Source organism: Parasteatoda tepidariorum, chromosome 9, assembly GCF_982258835.1.
Source record: "Parasteatoda tepidariorum strain Cologne lab strain chromosome 9, Ptep-v5.0, whole genome shotgun sequence".
Taxonomy (NCBI): Eukaryota; Metazoa; Arthropoda; class Arachnida; order Araneae; family Theridiidae; genus Parasteatoda; species Parasteatoda tepidariorum.
In genome coordinates, this window is record NC_141763.1 from 69,693,742 (window position 1) to 69,719,476 (window position 25,735).

General features: G+C 32.5%; 4 protein-coding genes and 1 pseudogene across 4 annotated transcripts; 2 read left to right on the forward strand and 3 right to left on the reverse strand.

The window, feature by feature from the left end:
- Positions 1-1,479: 1,479 nt before the first annotated feature.
- Positions 1,480-2,244, reverse strand: LOC139424871 (uncharacterized). The gene is made up of 2 exons (XM_071176933.2): positions 2,139-2,244; positions 1,480-2,087 (listed from the first exon to the last, which is right to left on the reverse strand). Exons 1-2 carry the CDS (start codon positions 2,242-2,244, stop codon positions 1,480-1,482), a joined length of 714 nt encoding a protein of 237 aa, XP_071033034.2.
- Positions 2,245-2,422: 178 nt separating this feature from the next.
- Positions 2,423-4,462, reverse strand: LOC107439036 (uncharacterized). The gene has a single exon (XM_071176932.2). It carries the CDS (start codon positions 4,460-4,462, stop codon positions 2,423-2,425), a length of 2,040 nt encoding a protein of 679 aa, XP_071033033.2.
- An 8,894-nt stretch (positions 4,463-13,356) lies between these two features.
- Positions 13,357-16,351, reverse strand: LOC147804224 (uncharacterized; annotated as a pseudogene).
- A 1,592-nt stretch (positions 16,352-17,943) lies between these two features.
- On the forward strand, positions 17,944-19,767 carry LOC147804225 (uncharacterized). Its single transcript, XM_087152081.1, has 2 exons — positions 17,944-18,070; positions 19,557-19,767. The coding sequence occupies exons 1-2, from the start codon at positions 17,958-17,960 to the stop codon at positions 19,765-19,767; spliced, it is 324 nt and encodes a 107-aa protein (XP_087008207.1). The 5' UTR covers positions 17,944-17,957.
- LOC147804226 (uncharacterized) lies at positions 17,949-20,861 on the forward strand. The gene has a single exon (XM_087152080.1). It carries the CDS (start codon positions 19,965-19,967, stop codon positions 20,565-20,567), a length of 603 nt encoding a protein of 200 aa, XP_087008206.1. The 5' UTR covers positions 17,949-19,964; the 3' UTR covers positions 20,568-20,861.
- The last annotated feature ends 4,874 nt before the right edge of the window (positions 20,862-25,735 follow it).

Here is a 25,735-nt window from a genome sequence, read left to right on the forward strand (position 1 = left end):
TCTTAAGCTTTAAAATAGAATATTGATTTTCTTCATAAAAGTAAACTAATACAAACAATTTCTTATTAACATTCCTGATTTCAAACTAATACTTTTCTTAATATTCACACGTTGTTGTTTATATATTCAAAGTAAAAGCAGTTATAGTCATTATTTTAATCACTGCCAATCTCTGAAATAATAAATTTGTAATTCTGGGAAAAATAATTTATAATTCTATTTAGCCATTTCCAATTCATTTAAAAAAACTACCTAGTCTCATTAAAATATCAGGAATCTGACTATTATAATTTAAATAGCTTGTTAATTCAACGTCGATTAGTTTAATAATATCTTTTTTTACGATTTAAATCTAGCCTTTCGCAATGGAATCTAATAGCTGCAACCATAACCGATAGTTACTATTTTGATCGAATTGTTCATTTTTTTTTTCAAATATTATACGATAACTGTCGAATTTTGGAAAAGCAAGTAGATTAATTTCCTTTACGAGAAGGTATCTTCACAAAATATTTGTTTATCATGTCTAAAAAGTATAAACAATACTTATGGACTAACGAATCTTTACCAAGAAGAACATTTAGTCGTTACCGATCGAATATGCTGTTTGGACTGAATGAGGCTCACAAGGAAAATCTTCACATACCAAGTACGAGTCAAGAACCAGAAATTAATGAAACAATCAGTAGCAAATCGAGCACTGTATCTGACTAATTAGATGTTGAAGAAATTTCATCGGAAAATAGTTTTTCGATGAAAGATGATTTGAAAGATATTATTAAAAATGGTAATAAACCACTTTATGATTCTGCAGATGTAACATGAGCATTTTAGCCTACTCTATTAAACTTAATCTTTCAAAAACTTGTGTTGATGTATTGTTAAAGCTAATAAAAACTCCAAAAAGTAAATTTAGATTCTATGAAGGCACATCATCTGTCGACGCTCAGGTAAATATGAACTCGCTCAATAAATAGAAAAAAGCGGACTGTAATTTTATGCACAATATTTATTTCTTATTATTTGGAAGAGAGCTTTTTTGTAGCTCGTTACAGCTCTCCTTCCACACACACTCTCTCTCTCTCTCTCAGTGTTACAAGTTATACTAGGTGGCGCTACAAATCCGTGCGGATACATACCGCCGGGCGTTGCATTGTTTTAGCAATCAACAATATTACTACAACTATCAACAATATTACTACTATTACACAAATATTACTATACTAACAATTACTATTACACAATAAATTTCACATGATCATGAAAAGTAATATAAAGTTTTTAAAAAAATATTCATTCAATTGGCAATAAACAAATTTTAGAAATGGGCCTTTTAAAGATTTCTTTGTTTGTTTTAATACTACAAACACGAACTCTGCCATCCTTTCCTGGAAAGACTTCCACAATTCTACCAATTGGAAAATTACATATAGCCAAATTATCTTCCTTTATCAAAACCATATCTCCAGGTTTAATGTTTTATTTCTCTATGTACCATTTCGACCTTTGTTGAAAAGTTGACAAATAATCTTTGTGCCACTTTTTCCATATAAATTGCTCGAATTTAGTGGTTTTGTGCCATAAACTCAACATATTATCAGATACATTGGTTACATCAGGTTCAACAATTGATGTGAACGGTCTTCCGATCAGGGAATGGACTGGAGTGAGAACGCTCAAATCATTGGCATCTGAAGATAACGGGGTAAGCGGTCTTGAGTTTAAAACGGACTCAATTTGAGTAGTTACAGTCAAAAAATCTTCATAAGTTAATTTCTTATAACCCACTACTCTTTTCAGATGATATTTGAGGGATCTCACTGCAGCTTCCCAGAGCCCTCCAAAATTCGGACTCCTAGGTGGCAAAAATTTCCATTTGATATTTTCATGACTCATATAATTACATAAACTCTTATCAGGATTTTTAACTAAGCTAAGTAATTGCTGTAACTCATTATTACTCCCAACGAAATTAGTCGCATTATCTGAGTACAGAGTACTGCTTTTTCCTCTACGCGAAAAAAATCTCTTTAATGTAGCTATAAAAGCTTGAGAGCTCAACTCTGTCACAAGCTCCAAATGAATTGCTTTTGTGACAAAGCATACAAAAATCGCAACTTAAATTTTTTGAAAAGTACCTTTCCGTTGGTTCTTGTATTTAATTGTAAATGGACCGCAAAAGTCCACACCTGAAATGGCAAATGGAAAGTTTTGACTCACACGACTTTTGGGTAGATCACCCATAAGTTGATCACAAGTTATTGGTTTAGCTTTAAAGCACGACAAGCACTCACGAACTACTTTTCTACAAATAGATCTGCCATTGATTGACCAAATTCTTTGCCTTATAATAAACAATAATTTTTAAGGTCCAACATGTAAATTCATAATATGATTACTAATAATTATCAATTGTGTTAATTTATGTTTTTCTGGTAACAATAATGGGAATTTTTTTGTCAAAGCACAAATTACTATTGGACAAACGTCCACCTACTCTTAAGAGACCTTCTTCATCAATGAAAGGACATAAACTTCTTACCTTACTCTGCTTTGAAACTTCACCTGTAATTTCTAAATCTCTAATTTCCTTGCTGAACTCCCGTTTCTGCACTAAACTTACCAATTTCAGTTCAGCTCTTTTGAGTTCATCTTGAGACAAAGACCCAGTTGATGTGACATAAGTGCTCCGACAATTATCGATGAACCTATATACAAAACTTAATACACGAATGAGTTTACTATAATTATTACTAACTTCCAGAAAATTATCAAGAAAATTACCATTATCACTAATAAAACAATTAAAGTCACTAGATGGTTTAAATTCATTAGAAAATTCATCTTCAATAACTCTGGATGGAATGTCTCTATTTGGATATTCACTGTTACACAAGAAATTTGGTCCTTCAAACCACAATCTACATTGTGAAAGTTTATCAGGATCGATACCTCTGGAGATAATGTCTGCAGGGTTCTCAGTTGATGGTACATATCTCCAACTGTCAATGTTAGTTAAGTCTTGAATCTGGGATACACGATTGGCAACGAAAGTCTTAAGTAGAAATGACTCCTTACGTATCCAAGAAAGCACAATCATGCTATCACTCCATAAGTAGATGTTGGATATAGGCAATTCGAGAGCTAGTATCACTTTTTTCACTAATTTGGCTAGAAGCAGTGAGGCACAGAGTTCTAGTCTTGGGATGGTTACTCTTTTCAAAGGTGATACACGACTTTTGCTAGCAATCAATTTGATAGTCGCTGCTTGACCATTTTTAACACACTTACAGTAAACAACAGCACCGTAAACAACCTCTGACGCGTCGGCGAATCCATGAATTTCAATCATGTCAGCTCCCTCTGTAAGTATACATCTATCAAATTCCATGTTGTTAACACTCTTTAAAGCTTCGACAAACTTCTTCCACTCTTGGATTTGTTTCTCAGGTAGTTCTTCATGCCAGTCCAGTTTTAAAAACCATAGCTGTTGCAAAAATATCTTTGCTTTTGACACTACTGGTCCAAGCAATCCAAGGGGGTCGAAAAGGCGTGCAATTGTGGATAAGACACAGCGCTTCGTGACTTTCGAGTCTTTTCTTTGTGATGCACTACAGGTAACTTTAAAATAAAGACTATCTTTCTTCGGTCTCCAGGAAACTCCTAGCACTTGAGTTCCATCACAGTTAGTAAAATTATATATTTCTTCACCATCAGAATGTAACGCTGCGCAGTTGCTATGCCATTTGTGGAGTTGCATGCCAGCATTTCCTAAGATACCAATTAATTGATAAGTTTTAAGTTCTTTTGAAGTTGCTAAATTATCAGAGCCGGTCAACACATCATCGATGTAGAAATCATTTTCAATGACTGGAGCAGCAAGAGGATACTTTTCTCCGTCATCAATAGCTATTTGCTTTAACGTACTAGTTGCTAGAAATGGTGCACACACTGTACCGTAAGTGACGGTATTCAACTCGTAGGTTTTGACAGGTCCTTTCTCTTTTTCTTTCCAAAGAATAGGCTGCAATTTTCTTTGTCTTTGATGAATTAAGATCATTCGGTACATTTTCTTTATGTCTGCTGTGAAGGCATAGACATATTTACGGAGTCTTGTCATGATGGAAAATAAATCACTCTGAACTATGCCTTCATTTAATTGCAAAGAATTTAAGGAATTACCAGCTGAAGTAGGATAACTCGCATTAAAAACAACTCTTAGGACAGTTGATTGCCTATCAGGGCGGTAAATTCCTAAATGGGGAATGTAGTAAGTGGCTTCTTCCTCCTCATCATCCGAAATTTCTGACATGTGTCCCATCTCTAAATATTCATGAAGGAAATCTTTATATAAAGATAAATAATTTGGCTCCTTAATTAAACGTTTCCACATCAGATTTAATTTCTTCAACGCAAACTCTTTAGATTTTCCCAAATTTTTAGGATCCTCTTTTAAAGGCATCTTTACTATGTACCGTCCCTCAGAATTTCTAGCACAGGTTTTTTAATATGTTCTTCAGAAATAATTTTTTCTTTACTCTCAATTATTTCAGTTTCGATATTTTCTATCTCCCAAAAACTTCTAACAGTTTGTTCTAAATCAAGAGTTTCTTTAACTAACCCACAATGGATTTTATTATCCTCCATATTTGATATGCTTCCACTAACCCAACACAGAATTTTGTAAGATTAAATTCGAGTTAGGAGGGTAAATTTGCCCAGGTTTTATTAGCTCAAAAAAGGATTCCGCACCAATTAATAAATCAACTCTCTGCGGAATGTGAAAATACTCATCAGCTAACTTAATGTTTTCTAACCCTTCTATACACTTGTTTACTTTCTTTGAGGGTGTGAGATCCGTAATTCTAGGAACAACTAATAAATTTAGATCTGCGTTAAAAGTTCGGGCTTTATTTATTAAAGTAGCATTAACTTGAGACCTAACAGAAATAGCTGAATCATTCAACCCAGACACTACTTTGTTTATTTTATTCTTTCTCAATTGTAGGCGATCTGCACATTCTTTACTTATGAAATTAGACATAGATCCCGAATCTAATAAAACACGAACTTCACTCTCATTTCCAAAAGAATCACATAAATAACAAATTGCAGTACTTAAAAGAACTGTTTTGTTTTTATTCCAGACATAACTACTCGTGGCCGAAAAGATATTGGAGCCTGTGTTTTGTTCTTCGCATGCTGCAGGTGTAAATTCACAAGCAAGTGGAGAGAGGGGGGGGATTTCCTCTATCAATTTGTTTTTTATTCGATTCTGAATTCATAATGTTCTCCTCTCTTATTTTTGATTTCGCTGAATAATTATGTTCTCGATTAAAATGTAAGAATGCCTTTTACCACATTTAGCACAAGAATATTTTGATTTGCAAGACATCACTTTATGTTTACCAAGACAATTAAAACAAAATTAAAATTCATTATTTTTAACAAATTGTATTTTCTCATACACAGATAATTTCTTATAAGTAGAACACATATAAAGGGGGTGATTTTCATTACATAAAATGCACTTCGAACTCTTAAAATCAGACAAAAAGGTTTTAGAAATATTTCTTTCATTATGACTTTTATTATAAGAGCTCTTAGTTAAAGATTTTCCGCGAGATGTCATAAATAAATCGATTTCCTTTCCTAGTTTAATTCGTTCAAACCAGGTGTCCGATTGTTTTACACTTATATAAGTAGCGGTTTTCCTGTCCAATGTTTGGAAGAGTTTATCAGAAATTATTAGCAGATTTAATGTTTTGAAATCTGTCACATTTCTTAATTTTAAATAGTACTCCCAACTAGTTGTTAAACGTGACGTTCAATTAGCTCTATATTATTCTCTTTTGGCTCAGAACGAATGCGTGCAATTTCTAATTCAGTTTTTGTTCTCTCGAGCTCCTTTGGCTCAGCACGAATACGTGCAATTTCTAGTTCAGTTTTTGCTCTCTCGAGCTTTATATTCTCTAACTTTAATTGTTTTGATTCTTCAGACTTGCGCTCTTCTACTATTAAACTTAGTAGAAGTAAACGTAGTTTTGGTGTCTTCTGTAACACCTCAAACTTATAGAAGACACCAAAGCCATGTGGAGTAGCAACTATAATATAAATTGGATTAAAGCACACTCAGGCATTGAAGGGAATGAAGAGGCCGACTGGGTTGCTAAGGAAGCCACTAAGCTTGGCCAGATTGATTTTGAGATCCCGGGTGAAAAATGCGAAATTAAATCTTACATTAAGAACATTACTTTTAACCGCTGGAGAAATGACTGGAGGTCTAGTGACAAGGGAAGACAAACCTATAAATTTTTTAAAGACCCAAGCATAAAGCGCCTGCAGGCCAATTTTTATTTAAACCAGCTCCTTACTGGCCACGGAGTGTTCGGGACCTATCAACAAAAATATTTCAAAAAATCAGCTTCATGCATTTACTGTGGAGTGAGACAGGACATTGATCATCTACTTAAGCACTGTCCAAGATTCCGGGCACTTCGTGGAACCCACATGAATAATTGCGAAGAGGAACATCAATTCTTCGCTATATTGACCTGCAGGAAAATTGTGACTTAAATTATTAAACAAACCCTCGAGGACATTCTGGCCCCAGATCAACTGGCCCCAGTCATGAACCAACAATAGAGCATGTCATCGTTAATTTTTACTAATCAACTTTTAGCCTTACATTTTGAATTTTTATCTACTTTTGATTTTAGACTTCATAGACTTCTAGTCAGACTTTTACTTTTAGACATTTACTATTTGGACTTTTAGCTTTCATTGATTTTAGTTTTGAGATTTTTTATCTCTTGTTTCCTTATTATATAATCATTTAATTCTCGACATTTACACCGGCGCTATTGGGTTTCATTGCCTTTAACACATGTTTTTAATTGTCAAACTTTATTGTTAATCCACTTTTAACTGATCACCACCACTGTCATTTGGCGAAATTTTACTGTAACTTTAGTTTTTAGAGAAATTTTATTGTAATAATTTTACTTTTATCTCCGTATACCCCCCTGGGGTGGGTCGGAGTTCAACCTTACTATTAAACTTACTAGATCACTAACATTTTTAGAGTCAGTTTTATATTTTTCACAACTTTTAATTATATCAATTAAGTTTACCACAGTCATATCATCACTAATCTCTAGATCTAGTTCACAGGCAATAAGCCTTAAATCATCTTTTTTACAATTCTTAAACATTGTAAATTAAAGTATTTTATCAAAAAATCAAAACAATCCTACTTTGAATGGGAAAGCACGAATCCACAGTTTTCTTGAAACACTGTCCACAATGGTTATCTCTTGGAACTCGAAACGAAACTCCTTTCGTTAATTATTTTAATTTTGCTGATTATTCCTCCGGCTCGACGGACCACTCATGTCGACGCTCAGGTAAATATGAACTCGCTCAATAAGTAGAAAAAAAGCGGACTGTAATTTTATGCACAATATTTATTTCTTATTATTTGGAAGAGAGCTTTTTTGTAGCTCGTTACAGCTTTCCCTCCACACACTCTCTCTCAATATCCAGATGTCATTTGATCCAGGAAAAGTAAGCACAGCGCCCAATCCAGCATCTATAGCGATCAGCTCGCTGCGAAAGACAGAGCAGTGATCAGGATTTCTCAACTTGATATGGTAAGAGTTGTGATTGGATCTGACGAAGACACCACTGCCAGAACAAGAATCGGCATTCCTACTGCCATCTGTATAAATAAGAGTTGCCTCGCTCGGAATGCTGTTGATCAATTCAAGAGCAATTTGTCTCAGATACTCAGGAACGTCAGAGGATTTGCTGACATGTACAGGAAGAAATGGGTGGAAATACACTCTTTGGAGTCCCTCGATTGGATCAACACAAGAGTTCAGATAGTGCGGCTCACTACTCTTGAACATATACTTCAATGCCTAAATATCTCTAAAGTGGACCTCTTTTCAGATCCACTTTTTGTTACAGACTTACTCAGAGTCTCTGGAGTCATGGACTTGGTTTAGCTCCGCTAACCGTGTGGGCCAGCAACAACAACACACTCTCTCTCTCTCTCAGTGTTACAAGTTATACTAGGTGGCGCTACAAATCCGTGCGGATACATCCTCAATGAGTAATGCATGTGAACTACATCTTTATTGTCCTCATTGTGATAGTTACATTAGTCAATTATGTAGTGATAATAAAAATTCAGGATGTCAAACGTGCTCAGAATCTTTCAATAGTGATGATACTCGATAAAAAAATTGCCATTTTTTTTCTTTATATGCCTCTTACATATCAATTGCAAATGAAATTTGAAACTGAGGATCTCCTTCATAGTATTAACATTTTTAAATCCAAATTTAACAATTCTAATACTTACAGAGACATTCTTAATAGTTGCTTATATCGCTCTACTGATGGTTTTCTAAAATCAAATAATGTATCAATTCAATTTAATGTGGATGGCATTCCAATTTATCGAAAAAGCAAATACGATATTTGGCCGATTCAGGTGAAAATTAACGAACTTGAACCACTAGAAAGAAAAAGGAATATTTTGGTGTGTAGCTTGTGGTTTGGCAGAAAAAAACTAAACATGAATGATTATCTAGTTCCATTTGTTGACGAACTTAATAAGCTACCAAAAGAAGGCCTAAAATGGATAGAGAAAAGCTGTTCAGAAGGACTACTTTAATATGTAACAGTGATGCACCAGTTCGTTGCGCCATGCAAAATTTTAAACAATTCAATGGACAATTCGGTTGCGGATTTTGTGAAGAGGAGGGAGAAAGAGTAATGAAAGGAAAAGGCTATTGCCGTATCTATGCTTTTAATGGAAAGTTAGCGCAGAGGAGAACCTTTGTAAACTGCATTGAGAGTGCAGAAAAAACAATCTCTACCGGTAGTGCTGCTAAAGGAGTTAAAGGTGCATCTGTATTGATGAATCTTTATCTAACTTTCAACATGGTTGATGGTTTTATACCTGATTATATGTGTGCTTCTTGGTGTGACAAGGCAACTTGTATGTCTTCTTATCGAGAGCTCGGGCCATAATTATTCGTTAACTGCCAAGGACCTTCGACTGCTAGATATTCGTATAAAATATCTTAAACTTCCTCCTGAAGCTTCACGCAAGTTACGTACAACTAAAGAAATTTCTTTTTGGAATGGCAAATATTTTTATTATCATCACCTGTGCTTCTTAAGAATATATTGAACAATCTTGTTTATAAGCATTGGCTTCACTTTGTACATGGTACAACTTTACCCTTGGGGTCAAACATCTCAGCAGATGATATTGAGAAAGCAGATTATTGTTTAATAAGGTTTGTGTTAGATGTTAAGAATATTTATGGTATAACAGAACAATCATATACATCTTTTGCTGCACCTGTCTGATACTGTAAAGGCTTGGGGTCCTTTGTGGGCAAATTCTTGTTTTACGTTTGAAGATAATATTGGAAAACTGAAAGACCTACATCATGCTACAAAGTGTGTACCTAAGCAGATTACCTAACAGCTTACACCAGTAAATCACTACTTGTGATACTTGTCTAAACAAGTATCACAAGTAGTAGTCTTGTCTAAACAAGAGATAAGTAATCATCAGATATTTAAATTTGTTGATGAGATGCAAGCAAAACAATCTGTAACGAAACATGCCATAACGTTACTGGATGGTAATTTTGAAAACCAATTTATCAAAACCTGTTGAGAACTTAAGAAAAAGCATTTAAAAAGTTATTGGGAAATCAAGTTACGTCATCATAATCCAACGTACAGTTTTATAAAAGGATGTGCTATTCTGGACACATTTTTAGTTGCAAGGACTATTGTTCTAAATTTATCCACACAGATTATTATGTTGTAGCATTATCTAACAAAAATTGTGTAGAAATCCATCATATTGTTGTTTTAAATGATGAAGTGTACTTTTTAGTGGAGAATATTCCAGTCACTAAATTCTTAATGTGCTATCCGCATGTTGGACTGTGATGTTGCTACATCACACGTGCGTTGTTATTCTACTCCTTAATAGTTTTTTTTGTTTCTGTTCATTTAATCACAATAGCCTTCCACTAAATTTAACTTTATGAATTGATTTTTTTATATCGATTATTCCAAACTTAACTGTAACCGAGTAGCGCTTTGCTCCTTTCCTCGTACCTTCTTGGCTCCAGTTGAGGAAGTCGCGATATGAGAGAAACAACGTTCTCATTTTTTGAAACTTTTAGGCTCTCACCTTTCAGTTAAATTTTTAGTACTTCACCCCTTTTAATGTGTAAGATGTAAAATATTTAAATTTAAAGTTTATCAAATAAATGTAAAGGTAAATCATATTTTGTTTAATTTTGAACTTTGGCAAAGTAAGATGCGCAACACGTGTGCCTTGTCGCTAATTGTTGGCGAGTTTCCATGGTAACAGTCACCTGAAAATGTGCGTTCCACATGAACGATTAGATGCCATATGAAGGGAGCCAGCTCCATCAAAGCGAACCATCATGAGATCAACTGAATAAAGAAAAGTTTTTGTAATTTGAACTAAGTGCCCTCAATTACTCAATTCCAAAAAAGCACCTGACCAGCTACGAAATCTGGAGATCCTTCGGGAACGAAGGATCAGGTTAATCACTTGGACAATGTTTTCAACTATACGATCCTTTACTCATTTTTAATGTAATGATCTATTCCCTTATTTACTTAAACTCATTTAAATCGTAACTATACGATATATTTTTGGTGCCGTGTGGTGCTGTTTTTCTTGTGATATGTATTGTTTAAATATTGCTTATTTTGATGATTATGATTTAATATATATACCAGCGGGTGACCGAGCTCCGCTCGGAGAAAACAGGTATCGAAGCTAAATCGAAGATTTAAATTTTCAATTGTGATTTATCAAAACAATACATGCCATAAGAAAATTTGTGAAACCATTGGTGAAAAGATAACCGGTTAAAGTGCACACCATTGTAAACTATCTAAACAAAGTTAGAGTTTGGAAAGGGAACTATTCTATACAAAGGTAAAGTTTGAAAAGTCATAGGAAATAAAATGTAATTGATAACAAAAAATTATACAATTAAAGACACTGTTCACAACGAATTCGTAAATTTGCTTCCGTTCATCCGCTTCTTGAAAATTCTTGTCCAGGAAAAGGCGTCGATGAGAGAGGTATTGTCGAGCATAAAAGACGATGTAAACTCCTCAGGAAGACGCGTCATCTTGGTGGTTGTAAGCGTTGCGAGGTTTCACGATGCATCCTTTCAGCTTTTCATTCGTAACAACGGTATTCAAAACGTGTCGCAGTATTTTTCTCAAAACAGCATCGATGGGCAGCGGGTTGTCGACTGGATCGCAGACTAATAGTTGACGTTCTCCATAGCTTGCTTCGTAAATTCCTAGCATCCAGTGCTCGCCTCTATCCATTTGAGCTCTCTTGTGAATGGGAATGAGTAGCACGTCGAATCCTTGTTGAACGCCGTATAGATAGTTGGAAGCCTTGTTCTGGTCGCTGATATCGTTGAGAAGAGCCATTCCTTCATAAGCGCCATCCGCTGTTGTAACGTAGAAGCGTGCGACAAATTCAGGGTGAAGTACGGCAACTTTGACGGTCGGGTAAGCTTGTTCGGCGTAATGGAGAAGCATTCTGACAATAACGGTATCATCTAGTTGTCCATTTGCGGGTAGAATTGAGTTGATCGCTTGTTGTTCCAAAATTCCGGCTCCTTGAAGAATTTCATGTAGAGGTGCGTTCTGCATGTTGAAAATGTAGCTTGAAATCTGACGAATGTTGAAATGTCGGACTTTGTTGACGGTGATTTTAACACAAAAGTTAAACTTTTCTCCACTTTGATAAATGTAAACTAATGCGAACCTTACAATTAAATTATTAATTCCTTCGTATATTATTGGTTTAAGTTGTCGAAAATTAATATTTCAATTGTAAGGTTCGCATTAGCATACATTTATAAGAGTGGAGAAAAGTATCTATAGCCATTATGGCGAACTAATAAAGTTTGAAAATATCCTATCTGTAACTCCGAACTGCTGGACCGTAGCGCTTCAAAATGTGCGCCAATCGATTCCTCGTGGCCAAAAACCCCAGACCCCCAAGTTTACCGGAATTTATTAATTCTGGGGCGATTTTCGACTTGGCAACCATTCCTCGTATTATAGTATAAGATATATGACAGAGGTCACAAATCTTATTACTAGAGGTAAAAATTACGAAATGGCTGAAAAGGTAAACATTAGCATTCAAAATTATAGTGGAGACGAGTCTCCAGAATGGTTTCTCGAGCAAGTAGCCGATTTGAGATCTTAATAGTTGGTCGGATGAGGTTGCTCTGTTGTTTTTAAAATCAAAGCTTACTGGCAATGACAGAAATTATTTTCAAACATCCCCAGAATTCAAAAGTGTTAAGTTTGATGATGCAATAGCCCTATTAAAATCTTCTTTTTTTTCAAATAAGGATGATCCTTGAATTAATCTATTGACTCTTAATAATATCCAGTCATTGTCGGGTGAAAGCATAAAAAATTTTGGCCACAGAATCAACACATTAGTATCAAAGACCTACAATTCTGTCATAGATCCCATAGCTCTCAATCAAATTAAATCTCTCCAATTATTGAATGCCCTACTATTAAATGTAAAAGAAAAACTAATGCTTGAGAAAACCGACAACTTTAAGGAACTTATTAATAAAGCTCATAGTATTTCAGTAGCCCAGCAGACTATGTTACAAGCTGAGGCTCATAACATATTAAGTTCAGTGGAAATTCAGTTTTTTCGCCTTTTGGCCAAACTCATCCTTGACGTTGAAAAAATTGAATGTCGGAACCACCTCTTAAGGTATCCGACTACCTTCGGAACAAAAAATTTCAAAAAACAATATTTTTAACAATATTATCGATTTTTATTACATATTATGATGTAAATAGAAATAATTAATAGTAAAAATTTTAAAAATACCAAAAATAATTTATTTAAGAGAGGTTTTATAACGTTTTTTAGTGAAAATTAATCGCTTGCGGAAAACACTCTATATTAAAAACTATCAAAGAGAAGGCAATCAAAATTTGTATCAATATTTTAAAGCTATCAGGTGAACCACAGATTAAGAGATATCTTGACTAGAAAAAAAATTATGTTACATTAATCATGTTTTTTCAAAATTTTTCACTTTTTTTCATTTTACGTAAAAGAAAAAATTCTATAAAACAAATTCTATCCCAAGTTATCTGAATTTTAGAGGTTAGTTACACAAACATATATGTAAGAAACATTCACTGAAAATGGGAAGACAAAATCACAAAATTTGTTTGAGTTATCTTGTTTTTCGTAAGTGAAAAATCGCAAAAAACTCATTTTGAGAAAAATGCAATTAAAGTTTATAATTGCACTTTACTTAATATTTATGACTGTTTGATAGCTAAATATTATTATGTATTATAGACACTACTCTTCTCAAGATATATGCAAAGTTTTACCTTTTTATTTAATGCCAGGAGTTTTCTGTGCACACATTTTATATTAGTCACTTGATGTTGTCAAGAATCAACAACTCACTTAGTCTTCAACGAGAAGGCAGTTTTACTGCACGAGCATTCTCATAATGTTATAATAGTTAAAAAAGCATGTATGACAATTAATTATATATAGTAATAATAAAAAATTTATTAAGAATTTTGATATTGTGAATATGAGCAATTTTTAACACAAATAGGACAGATATTATAAATAACAAATAAGGCGATAAACCTTTGAAATTATAAAAAGAAACAATATGCACTAATATATCGGATATATGTATAGCTTTAAAAAAAACAAATGATATTTAAAATTTGTAATTTAAAATTCGCCTTTCTTATATGTGGGACCTTCTTTCTTCTCCTGTCTAGACACTTTTCTTTTTTTGAAGGCTCTGAGCTTTCTGCGTTTGAGCTTCCTATTTGCCGAGGAATGTCTTTCACAGTCGACAATTCTCTCAGCATCCAGAGTATGTTGTCCTGCTAATGTATATCGACCAGGAGAGATTTTTAACTCTGTGAATAGCGAAAGTACCCCACGATAACCTTCATTAAACTGAATGACTGCAATGTTTGCACTCATTTTCAAAGTTGTCAGTTCAACAAATGTTTCTTTTGGGGCAATTTGCCACAAAACACCATTGAATGCCTCATTGGCATTTTGCGTTTTACCATGGAGGTATTTTTTTTAAGAGCTTCTGATCGCACAACTCAAAATAGGTTGGCTTTATGACATTGATGAGATTTTGGGGTAAGCCCTTAGATACTTCAGAATATTTTTCATTTGAAAACTTCGCACGCTGATATTTACACCAACTGTCAACACCTACAGGACATTGGCCATGTTTTGGCTCTGTAGATGTTGAACAGCAATGGTAAAATGCAGCTATTACAGCAGACTGCATTTTTTCAAGATTCCCAACATTACTGCGAATGGCGATCCCGTAATAATTTTGCAATCTGTCGATATATGAATCCGTTAGTTTTCCTTTACCACCGAGTCCCTTTTTAGTACTCTTTAGCTTACGCAGCCGGGATCCAACTCTTTTCTGTATGTGTCCAATACACTCGAGTTTTGTGACAGTATCATCACCATAAATGTCTTTAACCGTCGCATATGCCTTGGAATCACCGTCTCCGTAATATTCTGTGTATCGCAAGGACCGGGATCTTTCGGACCTCTCAAATATGCGCTGCACACCAATGGGTTCCATGCTTCCAGCAGAGCCCTTGTGATTTCTGCAAACATGCTCACTAGCGGTTGTGTCATTGGATAAATTACATATCCTACAGTATTGGGACATTGTCTCAATGTCTAAAATTTTGCCAGTGTTGATTGAAATAACACTAACACAACCATTCAATGATGAAAATCCCCGGCGTTGCCATGTACCATCAACTGATACTCCACAATCTTTATTATCATTTTGGCTTTTCACAGATTTCGCAGCTTCATTCATTGACTGTTCTGCAGCTAAAGTTGCAACAGTCAACAATTTAGCCTCTTGTTTTCTGAAAGCAACTTTTGATAGAAAGGGAGGAAGATTCAGTATAGTGCAAAGCTTTTTAGCAGCAGTATAACCTTTGCCGATCAATCTCAGGCCAAGCACAAAACGTGTGTTGATTTCACTTTGCTTGTTATCCTTCTTTGAGGTACAGAATGCTTTGGCAAAATCACATTTTTTGCACACCAAAGTCAAGTTAGAAGAGAGGCCAAACCTTGAATCTTCCAAAATATTCAGCTTGTTATCAAAACAAATCGGGCAGCCCAATGAAGTAAATACAGCAATTAGGATCTCCATATCTATAATTCTATTACCACATATATTTTTATCCTCCAAAGAGCTCACTTCATCAGTATAATCACTTGCAAAAGATAATTTTGAAGAACTTGCACTAACTGAAACATCAATCTTTTCAGTATCAGCACATTTATTAGAATGTTGATTTCCATGAAATGTGCGTTTTTTTGATCGAGTAGTTCTGTTCTTACCCATTTCATTTAAATTAGTATAAATTTTTTAAAATAAATCAGAGAATTTGTTAAAAATACAGCAAAGAAGAAGAAATAAAATGAACGCTTCATATGTAAACAAACAATTGCAAAAATTCAAGCATATCGTCTGTTGCCAACTAAAAAAAGCACAGTTACATAAAAAAAATTATTCAGATTCATTAGCCGAGAGTCTAGGAGCCTTAAAAATTAAATATCTAAATTTTATTTTTACATAAATAGAGAAGAAGTAAAACTATTGGTTAGTTTCGGTTTCGTTTTTGTCACTTACGATAAATTTGACAGCTACCATTCATCACTAAAATTACCATAACTAAATTTCTATTTGACGCATATGCAAAAACAAGACATTTTTGAAAACTAGAGAAATGGGGCAACATAATGAGACAATAAACTGAAATTTGAATTTTTCGTCGAAATACTCGATTTCAAGGTGGTCGGATACCTTAAAATTTCTGCAACAAATTGAGAGAGGTAGCAAGAATTACAAAATTAGGAACGTCGCAGTTCGCAAATTGCTAGACAAAAAGAATTCTTAGATTAAGAAATGCAATTGTAAAGGCATCAGAGCATAGAAAAGAAACTAAATGTACAAGCTGATCTAATAAACGATATGAAAAACGCTCCACGACATGTTTTTGGAGACCATACATGCTGTGCTTCATACTTTTGTAATGATAGAGAACATATAAATCATATCTCAGAATTTGAAGAAAGTGGAATTTTGTTTAAAATCAAGGAAATTATAGGGAAATTGACAAACCATGCCAGAAGCTTGCTTTATAATTCTACTAATAATACGGTGGAATCTTTTAATGCCAAACATGTCGGGGGAAAAAAAGAGGATATATTTTCCTTTAAAAGGGTCTTATGGGTCTTTCTTTGTTGACTTTTAATCCACCTTATCTGTGAGCGGAGCTTATTTTCGCTTGCAGACGTAAAGGTCCGCATGAACTTTCAACAACCGGAACTTGTTTGTTTGCTAATGTTTTTGCTTAGGCTGATGCAATCATCGTAAACAAATATTAAGTTTTAATAAGAAAAATACATAAAAGTTGTAAACGTGATGTCTAATAGAAAAAGTGGTGGCGACACTTTGGACCACCCAGTAGAAGGGAAACCTTTCTTTTTTTATGCTCAGTTATAGGTTGTAGTATGAGAAGAAATAGTAATCTTCTATCTACAGTAAAAATGTTTCGCTTCCCAAATGATCCTGTTCGTCGAGTTGTCTGGTGTTATTTCATGAAAAGAGAAAATAGGACTCCAAACAAAAATAGTTTGATATGCAATGCCCATTTTGTCACAGGTGAGAGAACATTTTATCTCTTACTATTGTATAATCGTAATATACGTACATTTATTGATATTTTACGAAAATAGACCAGTATGTGTCCATCATGAGAGAGATGTTTGATAATAATTATGAGAAAAAATTTGTCAGCAAGGTGTTCATAAGAAAAAGAACGATAACTTATTTTTGCTTATAGTTTTCATTATGTATTTTATGTTCAGACATTTTTGTTTCCGTCATTTTTTAAGCTCTGACTGATTATTGAATTCTACATCGCTTAAAAATTTCTACATTGCAGTTCCTCAGTTATAGGTATTAGTTTAGTATAATGTAAATAGCACGGATCAATTATTTGAATTAGCTGCATTAGAAGTTAGTAAGCTATAAAGTGTAAATATATGTAGCAAGTATCATAATTTTTAAATTTCATATCAATAATAAATTATATATTTTTTCCCTTGAAGTTCCAGTTGTTGTCCAAAAATTAAATTGCTTTTTCTTTGAACAATTATTTCTGTTTATTTGTATAATTCTTTATTTATATAAACCAAGTATTAAATTAATTGATTTGGACTTATAATAAATATTAGTAAGTCGTTTTAGTCGAACAGCCTTAAATTTATTCGTTTTTTTGAAGTAATTACACTAAAGAGCCAAAAAAACTGGTATACCTGCCTAATATCGTGTAGGGCCCCCGCGAGCACGCAGAAGTGCCGCAACACGGCGTGGCATGGATTCGATCAATGTGTGAAGTAGTGCTGGAGATAATTGACACCATGAATTCTGCAGGGCTGTCCATAAACCAGTGGGGGGTAAGAGGGGGTGGGGATATCTTCTGAACATCGCGTTGCAAGTCATCCCAAATAGACAGGGACAGTAATGACGTATTTCATGACGTCAAACGACGCGTCCTTCCAATCTTGTTCCAAACATTCTGTCGAACGATCCATTTAAATGGCATTTCCTATGTCAATTTAAGACGGCAAGATTTTTAGTTTTTTATTGACATAAATAAATTTAGATAGCGCTTTTAAGAGACTTATTCCTAATTAAAGTAGTTTTCTTTATACGGGGTATCAGTAGATTTTACGAGTTAAGTGTATTAAATGCTATAAAAAAAGTTTCAAAATGGTTATGTGTTTCGCTCCAGATTGTAAACATTATAGTGAAAAGAATGGATGCAAATTTTTTACATTTCTATTAAAGGAGGCTGAAAAAAAAGTATGGATCAAAAACATCAGGTAAGTTATCTTTAATTTTGATGTATGAAAATTTAAGCGTCAATATTTTTAACTCTTGTCTTATGTTTATAATAATGTCTTATTTTATTTAGAATTTGTTACATATTCTTGACCTACATCTAATTTTTTTCTTCAGTTATGGAAAGGCATGCATTGTTTTACAACGTTCTGAAAATAATTTTTAATCTATAATTAGATCGTATTTATCAATAATGTCTGTTTATTTAATTATGTCTGATGATAAAATTTGTAGTTTTTGTAAACTTGGTTTGCTTAAGATTTTCTGATTATTGCCGCTAATTCTCATAAGCTTTAGTTTTTAACTACTAAATAGGAATAAATTATGTAACTAACTTATTTAATATGTATACATATGGTTAAATCTGCACAGAGTTTTAGTTTAAACTCAGATTTATGACTTGAGAATTTTTCTTGTTTATATTTGTTAACATCATCATTAATTAATTTTTAACAGTAGTTTTATGTATTAATTTTTTGAGAAAATGAGGATACCTTATTATTAGATAATTAATATTAGATTATTTCTTAACGTAACTAGTGTAGTGCTATGTTAATGTGTAGTGTTATAATAGTGTAGTGTTATGTTAAAAGGGTCACTACTATGTTTAGTTTCCAGAATTTTAATATATAGAATAGCTAAATTAAAGCAAATTTAAGAATTTATGAGAATTTATTTTATTTAATTAAGATTTTTAATTAAAGAAAAGCATTAAAAAGCTTTAAGTTTCCTATATTATATAGACAAGATAGGGAGCCATCATCAAGCTCAAGAATTTGCTATTATCATTTTAAGGATGGTATTAAAAAAATGGCCCTACAATATTTCAAAGGAATGAAGACATAATATTGATCAGCTCTCCAGAAAAGAAAAAAAGAAGGTATTATAATTTAATCTGTCTTATTGCACACTGAGTGTCAAGGCTTTTAAGATTTGGTGCGACTGCGATTACAATAACTCTGTAGAAAAGCAATCTCTAAGGATGTTGGATACTTAAAAAAACTGATTTATAATAATTTTATTTGTAAAAGGCATATAAATTATATAACTTATTAAATTAATTCTTAATTAAACTATATTAATTAAACTGTGAATTTAAAGTCTTGTGTTATTTGTTGATAAAATTTGCCTAAAGTTTACTAAAACTTATTATGAGGATGATTTTAACCTAATAAAAGTTTCATGTATTACTAGAAAGATAAATGTTTATTTTTATAAGAACAAAAACACTGTTTTTTTTTATGCATTATTTTTTTTTTTTTGAGAGAGAGATTGTTTTTTTCAATTAATGATAAAACTTTCTATTTACTTTTCAGTAGCTGGCGGAAAAGTTATAAAAATGTGATGATGCTTTTTTTTAAAAAAGCTATGAAATGTTTATTTTATAACTCATAAAGTCTGGATTTGATTTAGTATTGAAATTCTACTTATTACTATGTATTGAATAAATGTATTTTTAAATTTTAGAAAGTCTCTTGACTTGCCTAGAACCTCGGATGTGACAGTCCCTTCTGCTTCACAATTCCTTCATACGAATTCAAGTGCCACTATCATGGAAGAGTTAGAATTTCTTCAAAATGAGAACAAAAATCTCAAAATTGAAATAGAAAATTTGAGAAAATCTAATTCAATGTTAGAAATCGAAAATGACCTCCTGATAAAGAAAATGAATTCTTGAAAGTAAAGTTGAATGATAAAAGATTCTCTTTTTCAGATATTAAAGAGAAAGATGAATTGGTCAACTATTTTACTGGCTTTCCCAACCAGGAAGTTTTTAATATTGCTTATAAAATTTGTATTAAAGGCCCAATTAAATATTGGGAGGATTGGAACGTTCAGGTTGTAACAAAAGAAGATCAACTGTTACTGACCTTAATGAAATTAAAAATGAATTTGGGTCATGTTGATTTATCTGTTCGATTCAATGTTTGCAAGAGCACAGTAACAAATATTGTTATGACATGGATTCATGTTTTACATGAGAGATTATATGAACCCTTAATGAGTATTGTTCCCTCACAACTTAAAAATCAAATCTGTTTGCCTTCATGCTTTGCAAGCTTTCAAAATTGTAGAATGGTTGTTGATTGTACAGATTTTTGTACAATCAGACTTAAAAAATTGAAGCACCAACGATTATTCTACAGTTTCTATAAACATCGCCACACTATAAAATGTTTAATTGGTGTAGCCCCTAATGGTTCCATAACATTTGCTGGTCATATGTTCCCTGGTTCAACCTCTGACAAAGAGATTTTTAAAAAGGGCAGTTTATGTCAGATTTTTCAACTAGGTGACCTAGTTCTTGCTGATAAAGGCTTTTTAATTACAGATGTTGTCCCAGATGGTGTTTCAGTTAACATTCCCCCTTTTCTGGCTACACAGGAATTCACACCCAGCCATGTTCAGAATACCAAAATGATTGCAAGAGCTAGGATTCATGTTGAGAGAGCGATTCGGCGAATTAAAAGTTTTTAAAATCATGGTATTAATACCCAATTTTCTTTTCCCTTACAGTACCAAAATTATGCAAATAGTTGTAACCCTTACAAATTTTCGACCTCCTTTAATAAATGAAGTAAAATATCTTTATGAAGCCTAAATATATCTATTCTAAATTATGTTTAATATTATTTTAAATTTCTAATTTTCATTTTAAAATGTGAAAGGAACAATATTTTTAGGTGTTATATATGAATTTATCTTAAAATCTCAGATTCCTATTTTATTCGATCAGAAAGTGCAACATGAATTTTTTAAGAATTCTTTAAAACATACTTATCCCATACATAAACTTTTATTTAACATTCATATTTATTAATCTATGTATTCACATAGGTGTTTAATTTTTATTTCTTTAATAATATTAATTTCAATTAAATATAATTCAATTTTAATATAGAAACTTAACTCTTTTTTTAATTAATGTATGTATACATATTTAGTTATACAGCATTTATATTTGGCTAATGTTACTGTTATCACTTTTTATGGAATAAAATTTGCATTTGACAGTCTAAATCTAAATTTTTTAAATTACCTTCATAGTAATATTTTATTTGCTACAGTGCTTTGGCTTACGTTTAACTCAACATTCAAGTCACCATTATCCAAATTTATTTTTAATTTCATAATACTAATACCTACAGTTTAATTGGTTGTAAATATATTTTAAGACCTGTCAACTCTCAAACTTTAAAGTTTTATATAAATTTTTTTTCACTTCCTATCATTTTAGTAAATTTACCAATAAATTTGAGCTATTTTAAAAACGTGTCTCTTAAATGTTTTATAATTTTCACTAATTTACCTGACTTTATTCATGCTCCTTTCATAACTTTTTAATTCTTTTAAAACCCTTTGTTTGATGCACTGCATCCTCTTTTAAACCTTGTGCCACTAAACTTTATATTCAAAACAATTCTCGCAGACTATTGCTATATTAAAGTATTTTTACTAGCTTTTTTAATTGTAAGTTATGTATAGTTGATCAATTCATCTGAACTCTAATAAATAAATTTTTTTTTTACTTAAATGAAGCATAATTTGTCTCATAATTTGAAACTGTTGTCAATAGTTACAGTGCTGACATTTTATGTTAACTTATAGAAAATACTTATGTACAACAAAATAGAAATATATGTTTTGAGTGTATATATTTAAATCTAATTTATAAAGTCTGTGTGTAAACCTGCTATCAACAGAGTTCACTATCATTTTTTGTTCACGAATAAACTTGTGTCTTTGTTTACATTAATGTGTTTATTTTTAATTGAAGTATCTGTATGCAATATAATTTAGATACAACTTAAGTTTGATGCAATACATCCTCTTATAGACCTTGTGTCAGTAAACACTATATTCAAAACAATTCTCTCAGACTATTGCGTCCAACCTTTCAGATATTAAAAGTATTTTCATTAGCCTTTTCAATTGTAAGTCAAGTTTCGGAGTTTGTAATTTTCTGAAGTTGGCGGGTCTGTATAATCGTAATAGTTTTTCTCATTTATCTTTTTTAGAAATATATTTCGACGTTGATAACAATAAAGCGATATTTATATAAAATTGTACTGTTGAGGATTTCATCTAAACTCTAATGAATTTATTTTTTTATTAAAATAAAACATAATTTGTAAGTAAAACTAGTGTCAATAGTTACAGTGCTTACATTAAACATTTTTCAATATACTTATATTTGTATATATATATAATTCTATATTTATAAAGTGTGTGTAAAAGTGCTATCGACAGATTATTTATTAATAAACTTTTTTCCTTGTTTATATTGTGTCTATTTTTAATGTATGTATCTGAATAAAATGTAATTTAGATAAAAAATATAGAGCATTGATATATTACTTAACATTTTATTTGCTATAAATAATTTAGGTATGTACGAGGGTTGCTATTTATATTTCTGGCCTAATAATGAAAAAACAAACATGTAGGATCGAAATTGGTTTTATTGTTTTTCACAATATTCTCCATGATGAACAATACACTTTTGCATACGTTTGAACCAATTTTCAAAGCACTTTTTCCAGTCCGATTGAGGTAACTCCAAAACATGCGTTGTGAATGCATCAACCGCTTCTTCGGGGGTCGAAAATCGTTGTCCACGTAATTTATTTTTGATGTGTGGGAATAAGAAGAAGTCATTGGGTGCCAAATCAGGACTGTACGGCGGATGACCCATCAGTTCGATCTTTCGCTCCGTCAGAAATGCCTTTGTTTGAGTCGATGTGTGAGAGCTCGCATTGTCATGATGAAGAATGATTCGCCTGTTCTTCTGCTTTTTTCGAATTTCTCCGATGACTTCTGGCAAATAAATGGTCGTGTACCATTCAGAACTGACCGTCCTGCGTTGCTCTAACGCCACTGTTGCCACATGACCGTTAATGCCGAAGAAACAGGCAATCATTTGTTTCGAACAACTTTTGTTGGTTTTGCCTCGTCTTGGAAGACCCATACAGTTGATTGCTATTTTGTTTCCGGCTCATATGCATAGATCCATAATTCGTCACCTGAGTAGATGTTATATACAGCCTTTGATGTACCTTGAACGTATTTTTCCAACATTTCCTTGCACCAATCGACACGACCCTTTTTTTGAGCGTTTGTCAGATTATGCGGGATCCAACGCGAACAAATTTTTTTTACGCTCAAATGTTCATGCAATATTTTATTGATGCTAGTCATACTAATGTCCAAAGACGCCTCTATCTCACGGTATGTCACATGACGATCTTGCTTTATCAGTTCATGCCCAGCATCGATCTTTTCTGGCACAACAACGGATTTTGGACGACCTGCACGGGATTCGTCCTGGATCGAACATCGACCACGATTAAATTCGTTATACCAATTTTTTACAGTGCTGTAGGATGGCGCTTTATCGCTGAATAAAGAATTAAGTTCATCGAAGCACTCTTGTCTTGACAATCCACGTCGAAAGTTATGAAAAATAATGGCACGAAAATGTTCACGATTCAATTCCATTTTTTTAAAGAGAAGAACTTTTCAATTTACTGTCAACAACACAAATGAAGCTATAATGGTAAATCGTCTGCTGAATTTATGTTGGCTGCGGTCGCCTAGCAACACTTATTGTTGCCAAGGCCAGAAATATAAATAGCAACCCTCGTATAAATATACCTTTTTCTATGTATTAATTTGGGTTTACAGTATTATTTTAAAGAAATGAATGGTTTTCATAAAATAATTTATGAATAAAATCAAACAATTTTGAGTTTAATTAATAATGAGCGATAGGATATGATCAATCAAAAATAGACTTAGCAAGTTATGAAACAAATAACTAAAAAGTTAATATTTTGATATGTACCTAAAAATTAAATGAATTTAAAATATATTCTCAGAGCTGTAATGTACACAAATCAGTTATGTTTTATAAAAAAATATATATACGGTAAACAAACCATGCTGAGGCTGGATTAGGACACTCCAGTAGATCTTTTTTTAAGGCTTCCTTTATGACACACGTGCTCCATATAATTCAATACACCCGGTTATTACAACATCAAGATCTTACAACGCCATGCCCAAATGATTGGTGAGAACAGCCAGAAAGCTTCTGTTTCTGATCTGTTCCAAGAACAAACCTAGAGACAGGAACCATCTAGCAAACACCTAAAAAGAAATTATATTATTACTACAAAAAATATAATAAAGTATGTATCTTTATATTTCAAAAGTTAGTGAAATTAAAGCTTGTACTTAGTCCACTCGTAACTGCAACTATTAAAAAAAATCAATTTTTGTACTAACATCAGCTTCTTACATTTCGTTTTTCCTTTTTTTTAATGTATGGAATAATCATAATGTATGAAAAGAATTGCTTTAGTATTAAGCATTATATAAATATATTGTTAAAAATTTTATGGTAGGTAGGGCAGGCTCACATTCGGAAGAAAATGTTCGAATCTCGCGTCGTAAAATTTTCGTATAGTAAACTATGGCAGGTTCACATTAAATCTATCTGTGCTAATAGTTCCAATAAAAATACCTCTAGGGGTGCCGGATCGGAGAGAGTTCATGCTCCAGTTCAGGTCTAAATTATGATCTGTTGATGAATGTGTCCTCTCAACAAAACTGGATGTTTTGTATGTAAGTTGTCTCTGGATCATCCTCATTGATGCTTCTCAGACTGTCACCAATGGCCCATTGTGCAACGATAATGAAAAGTACTTACTACAAAGAGATATTTAGCATTATGCATATAATCATAACTTTTACCATCATTTCATAAACCTTGAGCCATATTTTTCTAAAGGTTTCTCCTGAAATAATAAAAAAAGATAAATATTAAAAAGCTTAAAGTAACAAATTTTGTTTGAATAAAATTTTACTGAAAATGATATTTGATAAAATATTTACCATGAGAACAATTCTATGTTTAAATTAATAGTCAAAATGACAGGTAATCAAGCTTTTTTAACGAATTTTAAGTGCATTTCCAAACATAAGCAAAACAATAAGTTAGAAGGATGAGACTAAATTGTAACAATTCTCATGCTAATATAGGAAAACCATGATCTGAAATTTTAAATTATAACAAACAAATAATTTCTAAATGTATTTAACTTAATTTCATAAAAAATAATTTTTAAATCCCTGTGGACTTGATGATTAAAAAGGATACATTAATTTGCTGGATAAGGCAAGCTGGTCCTGCAATTGAAGCACGCTAGCATTTTCGAAATAACAGATTCACGGAGAACAAAATACAAGAGTTTTAAAATATGTCATGCATCTACGAGATTATAAATGAAATTGTTTTATAGAAACAAATTTCCAAGATAAAGGCAAATAATTATATATTAACACAAAATTCATTAGATATTTTTTTTAGATCTAACACCTAGTGTATAGGTACATGACCAAAACATTCAAGATTATTAAAATATATACACACAACTCAAATGGAAAAATTAAAGAGCTTTAAAATGCGTCATGCAATAAAGATACTAAATTTCCAAGAATAATTTCCTAGCCGAAACAAGATAACCATACATTTAATGTTTATCACGGACAGAAACCTGCACATGCATTTTTTTTTTTTTAAAGATTATACACATGCAACCCAGAGAGAGTTATTGAAGAGGTGAGGTTTTAATTATGTCATG